Source organism: Saccopteryx bilineata, chromosome 2 (assembly GCF_036850765.1).
Source record: "Saccopteryx bilineata isolate mSacBil1 chromosome 2, mSacBil1_pri_phased_curated, whole genome shotgun sequence".
In the NCBI taxonomy this organism is placed as follows: Eukaryota; Metazoa; Chordata; class Mammalia; order Chiroptera; family Emballonuridae; genus Saccopteryx; species Saccopteryx bilineata.
The window spans coordinates 316,501,226-316,506,993 of NC_089491.1; the positions used below are offsets into that span (position 1 = coordinate 316,501,226).

Here is a 5,768-nt window from a genome sequence, read left to right on the forward strand (position 1 = left end):
GACTAATATGCTCAGTGCCATGTTGTAAAGAATAAAGACCAGTGAGCCAGAGGGTCCCAACTTTGAATCTTGGCTCTTCCATCTGCAAACTGTTATTACTATGAGCAAGTAAGGAGTTTCCCAAGAACTTCAGTCCCCAGCTCTAATGGGAATAGTAATACCTACTTCAACAGGGCAGTGTCAATGTGTGGAAAATCCTGGCACACCCTGGCTCAATCAGGTCTCTGCCCTGTGAATGCTTTCTCAGCTTGTCAGCCTCAGTTCTTGCCTCCAGGAAGCAAGGCCTGCCTCAAAAAGACATGGCTGACTGAGTGAACTGACAGGTGAGAATCCCTGTGGCCAAAGCTGCCAAGGACTGCCTGGAGAGCAGGACCCTTTGTGGGCAGCTGTTAAAGAAAGGTGAGGTCCTGGAAGAAAAGAAAGGGCGATCACTAATGGGGTAATTATGTCCTAGACCAAATCCTGTGTCTCCCTGTGAACACCCACTCAGAACTATGGGTCATGCTATGCTTACTATTTACTTATATGTCTCACTGAAATGCACCCCTCCTCTTTAACTCCAAAAGATATTCTCCCCATGATGCAGATGAGAAAAGTGAGATCTAGAAAAGTGAGATAATTCATTTTAGGTCACACAACAAAAGACAGGTGGTTCTGGGATCCAAACCCAGCATAATGGGCATAAGAGAAAAATCAGCTTATGTATGCATATGCTAATTATGGTCACTGGTAGAGGAGAACACTAAACAAAGCCCATCCTTGAGTTTCTGTTGATGTAATACTCTGGCGGAAATGTTTGTGAGACATATCACAAGACTGGAGCCATCCTTTGTGGTGTCCAGCTGGTGTTGGTGACTGCAGAGGCCACACACTCTAACCACCATGGACTGGGGCTCAGACACTGGATGCCTGGACCCCCTTTGCATGCCTGGCACTCACAGCATTGGCTCCTGTTATGCCAAGTTGTGTAATGCCCTCCACCCTGCCTGGCCAAATCCCCCTGTAATTCTACTCTAAATCTCAGCTCTCCAAGCATTTCTCACTGGATAGACATTTCAGGGAGCTCTGTGGTTGGTGCTGTGATGATAGCGATGGCCAAGTTCTTCCTCCTCCCCTCAGTAGTTCCTACTGTTCTCCCTCTGTCTCCTCTGAACTCAGAGGGCTAGAATGAAATATCTAATCTGCCCAGTCACCCCTTAATTAGACGCCACCTTGTCTAATTGTTACCCGGGGGTCTGAGTTCAGTCTTTTTCTAAGCATGGATAAACCAAAAGGCCCCAAGCCCTGTAATGTATTCTGTGTTTCCACAGCACCCATCACATTCTGAGCAAATGGGAAGGGGTGGTGCTTACTAAGGGTGTACTGTTAGGTGGATGAACAGGGCAGATGGATTAGTGATGAATAAATGGATAGATGGATGGGTGGATGGAGCACAGCTGAAAGGCATTAAAGAAGGTCTAATGGAGGAATAAGAACCCAGCCTTCCAGGGAAGCAATGCTAAAAGCTGCAGTCTTTAGCTAACTTTGCATTCTCCAAGGTCTGTAATGTATGTTGGGGATAATCCAGACCTTTAATTTATGTTATTTTTCCCTCTGGCTCCTTTTGGGTACTTCTGCTTATTCTCAGTGACTCCCCTGGAGCCCAGAGGCATGAAAAGGGAGACAGGTGTAGGAGAAGAGGTTCAATTACCCTAATCTTTGGACTATTTTGTAAGAGGAAAGTTTGGTGGAGAGAGATGGGGGCAAATTAGGGGGAGTAATAGAAGCAATAGAAACAAAAAGGTTGGATTACCTATGGGTTCAAATTTTCTGGTTACTTCAATCTTCCATGAATGTAGGGGATTAAAAATAGGATGTTGGTGGGGGAAAAATAGCCCAGGAGAATTCCCAACTGAAGAAAAATGAGAGCTATAATTTTTATCATATTGATGATGCACATGTGTGTGTTGGTTATATGATGTTTGCATAGACTGTCTTCTAATTATACGTTTTATTAACTTGGAAAAAGCCTTGGTCTTTTCTTTCACTTGTGGATCAATTTTAAAGCTCCTATCCTCAATTTCTTTTGACCCATAAGCCCTTGCTTGAAGTGTGATCTCTGAATTAGGAGTTATTTGCTTCAGTCTTTTTCCTTTACTATGTAGCTCTTGGCTGGGAGCTCTCCTACTCTCCCTGGCAGACGAGGAGGCTGTGTTTTCCTTGCAGCCATTGTCATCACCCCTCTCCACCCTGGTTTCATGTGGCATGTACGCTTTCTGTGGATGAGGGATGTGTCTCTGTGCCCCCACCTCTCCTTCCCTGGGCAGGACATTGTGAGTATCTGCAGTTCAGAAGGTACCTGTCCCCGCCTTCTCCTCTCGCTGCACCCAGATGCTCCACTCTCCTGGGACTCTGGGTTAAGGAGCGAAATACAAAATTTGCAGAAATGTAAAACTGTAAAACAGTGCCCTGGGCAGATAGTCGGTTATAACATTGTTCCAATATGGCAAGTTTGCAAGTTCGATTCCTGGTCAAGGCACATACAAGAATCAAGTAATGAATGCATGAATAAGTGGAACAATAAATCAATGTTTTTCTCTCTCTCTCCCATCCTCTCTCTCTCTCTCTCATAAATAAATAAATAGATATATAGATAAATAGATAAGTAAGTAAAAATTGTAAAAAAAATTGTCAAAAGCACAATAACAGACATTAGTGCCAGAGGAATTTTATTTAATTGTTTGGAAAACAGGAGCAGAAATGAAGGGTGATAGGGAAGGGTGTCCAGGCTTGTTGCCCAGGTTTCTAAAAAGCCAGCAGGGCGATGTAGATACATGTCAGCAAAGATGACTAGACACTTTAGAACCAGATCTTTGTCTAGGATGGAAATTACAGCTGATAATTAATAAGCGGTAGAGATTGAGGAAGCCGCCATCTGGTACTACGTTTCCCCGAGTGTGGCTGGCGGTGAGTGCGGCTGTCATCTGGCTGTTTGAGGGAGGGGTTGGCTTCTTGCTCTGTTTTCCCTGGGGGCTTGGCCTCTAGTCACATGTCCAGGCTTACTTCTGCTTGGACTTCTTGCACTGCTGGAGGTGGTCACTTTGGCTGGCACTTGAGTGGAGGCTGGCAAGTCTGCTTGGTCTGCTGACAAGGTGGGGGGCAGCACACCTTGGGTGGGGGGCAGCACTGCTGAGGTGGGGGGCAGCACTGCTGAGGTGGGGGGCAGCACACCTTTGGTGGGGGACAGCACTGCTGGGGTGGGGGACAGCACTGCTGAGGTGGGGGGCAGCACACCTGTGGTGGGGGGCAGCACTGCTGAGGTGGGGGACAGCACACCTTTGGTGGGGGGCAGCACTGCTGAGGTGGGGGACAGCACACCTTTGGTGGGGGGCAGCACACCTTTGGTGGGGGGCAGCACTGCTGAGGTGGAGGGCAGCACTGCTGGGGTGGAGGGCAGCACTGCTGGGGTGGAGGGCAGCATGGAGGAGGTGGGGGGCAGCACTGCTGAGGTGGAGGGCAGCACACCTTGGGTGGGGGGCAGCACTTCTGTTTCTGCTGAGACATTCTGGCTGGACGTACACCTGGAAGCAGAAAGACACAGAAGTGAGGAACGTTTACTCTGGGCCCAGATGACCCTCCTGTCACGTTCAGTTCACGTCCTGCTCTGCTTTTACTTTGCCCCCCTGATCAGGTCACTTTACCTATTTACAGTGTGAGTGTGTTTGTGTGTGAGTGTGTTTGTGTGTGTGTGTGTGAGAGTGAGTATAAATTGTAGCTAAGTGTTTGTAAGTCATTTTGACTCTTTCTGAGACAAAAGAAAGAAGAAAGGAAGGAAGAAAAGAAGGAAGAGAGGGAAGGAGGGAAGAACAGAGGTAGGGAAGAAGAGAGGAAAGGGGAGAAGGAGGGAGGGTGGGAGAGAAGAAGAAAAAATGAAAGAGGAAGCAATCAAAGAAAAAGAAGAAAGAGAGAGAGAGAGAGAAAGAACAAAAGTAATATGCTGTTATGACAAAGACTGTGGAATCTAGAACAGGGCTACATGGGATCTGAGATCTGAGTCCTGGCTAAACCATTAAACAGCTGTGTGACTGAGCAAGGTATGTACCTTTCGTTGCTTACTTCTGTTGAGGGTGCTATAAGGATTAAAGGAGTATATAAAATGCATATATACAAATGTGCATACATACATATATAAATGTATTCACATACACAGTACGTAGCACATAATGAGCACTGTGTGTTTCAATTTATTAAATAAATTTATAAAAATTCAGAATGAATGGTAATGAGCAGCTCAACTACTTTCTAAGAGAATTTATAGAAAAGAGGAATTTAGGCATAAAATGGACTTTTTTGATTAATTACAATGAGGAAAGCAAAACTCAGAAAGGGAAGTAGTTGTTCTCCAGCCACTCAGCACAGATGGAAATAGTGGCCCCTGGTTCCCAGAGTAGGACTCTGCCTCATCCATTTTTTTTTTTTTTGTATTTTTCTGAAGCTGGAAACAGGGAGAGACAGTCAGACAGACTCCCGCATGCGCCCGACCGGGATCCACCCGGCACGCCCACCAGGGGCGGTGCTCTGCCCCCCAGGGGGCGATGCTCTGCCCCTCCAGGGTGTCGCTCTGTGGTGACCAGAGCCACTCTAGCGCCTGGGGCAGAGGCCAAGGAGCCATCCCCAGTGCCCGGGCCATCTTTGCTCCAATGGAGCCTTGGCTGCGGGAGGGGAAGAGAGAGACAGAGGAAAGAGGGGGGGAGGGTGGAGAAGCAAATGGGCGCTTCTCCTATGTGCCCTGGCCGGGAATTCTGCCTCATCCTTTTGTCCGTGCTTCTCTGTCTTCCTTGGGCTTCTGCACTTCCACTCCCCGAGACAGCCCGCTCTACTCCCGCGCAGAATCCACCTCTCCCTCAAAGGGCAGCTCTGCAGGTTGTTCTGCCCCATAGCTGGGCCCCCCTTCTCCTTCTACCGCGTCCCTCTCAGAACATGGCAAGATCAACACCCACAGAACACCAGCAGGAGCCTCAGGATGCTGGCCTCTTAGCAGACCCACCCCCCATCTCAGCCCACCTTCCCACCCTCCTCACTAGATTTATAGACTAAGACAGATTAGTCCCAAATGATACAGGGGAGAGAGATGCCCAAACCACCTGGAGCTCCAGCTCAGCTCCCAGTCTGAGTTTGGGACCATGTAGAGCAGAGCTACGAGAAATGCTAGGTTGCCAGACTCACCCAAGTTCACCAGAGCGACTGAAGTGTGGCGGAGTTGAGGAGTTTGAGATGCTCTGAGCCTGCTGCCTTTTATACTTACACATCCCTGCCCAACATCATGAGGTGGCCGAGGATTGGGGTGTTCTAATTAGTCCCTAGTTACAATAGAATCTACCTGGCCTTCCTCAAATTTTAGGTTTTACTCATCCCCTGGGGCTGATAGCCACCCTCTTGGAATGGTGGAATTCGGGAATGACGATGCCTTCATTCTGGCCCTGGCCCCTCCTCCCCATCACTTTACGAGGCCTGGCTGCTTTGGATTTCCAAACCTGCTTGTAAGTTTTGACTTAGAACGTTGGCATCTGGGATGGTCCCACAGCAGCATTTAAGACAGTGCTGGTTATATGTGTGTGTGGGGGGTCTGAGGGCAGTGTTCTGGGATGTTCTGGTTGGCAGAGAGGAGGTGGTGGGCTGGGTGGGATATGCCAAGAACATTATTTGAAGGAAAATTTAACAATGGAGGGAGGTGAATGGCTCTCTGGTAAGCCCATTAAAGTCAGCAAACTTATGCTTTGACTTAACCA

The 5,768-nt window shown here is 48.1% G+C and overlaps 1 protein-coding gene across 1 annotated transcript; it reads right to left on the bottom strand.

Annotated features, from left to right (window-relative positions):
- Positions 1 to 2,701: 2,701 nt before the first annotated feature.
- Positions 2,702 to 5,288, bottom strand: LOC136322584 (splicing factor 3A subunit 2-like). The gene is made up of 2 exons (XM_066254519.1): positions 5,206 to 5,288; positions 2,702 to 3,560 (listed from the first exon to the last, which is right to left on the bottom strand). The coding sequence occupies exons 1-2, from the start codon at positions 5,286 to 5,288 to the stop codon at positions 2,960 to 2,962; spliced, it is 684 nt and encodes a 227-aa protein (XP_066110616.1). The 3' UTR covers positions 2,702 to 2,959.
- Between the last annotated feature and the right edge of the window lie 480 nt (positions 5,289 to 5,768).

What these genes read in the sequence shown, in the direction of transcription:
- LOC136322584 (XM_066254519.1), bottom strand. Translation starts at nt 5,288, where the DNA reads ATGTGTAAGTATAAAAGGCAGCAGGCTCAGAGCATCTCAAACTCCTCA. An exon ending in AGTCGCTCTGGTGAACTTGG is followed by an intron (nt 3,561 to 5,205) that starts GTGAGTCTGGCA and finishes TTCTGCTTCCAG; the next exon opens with GTGTACGTCCAGCCAGAATG.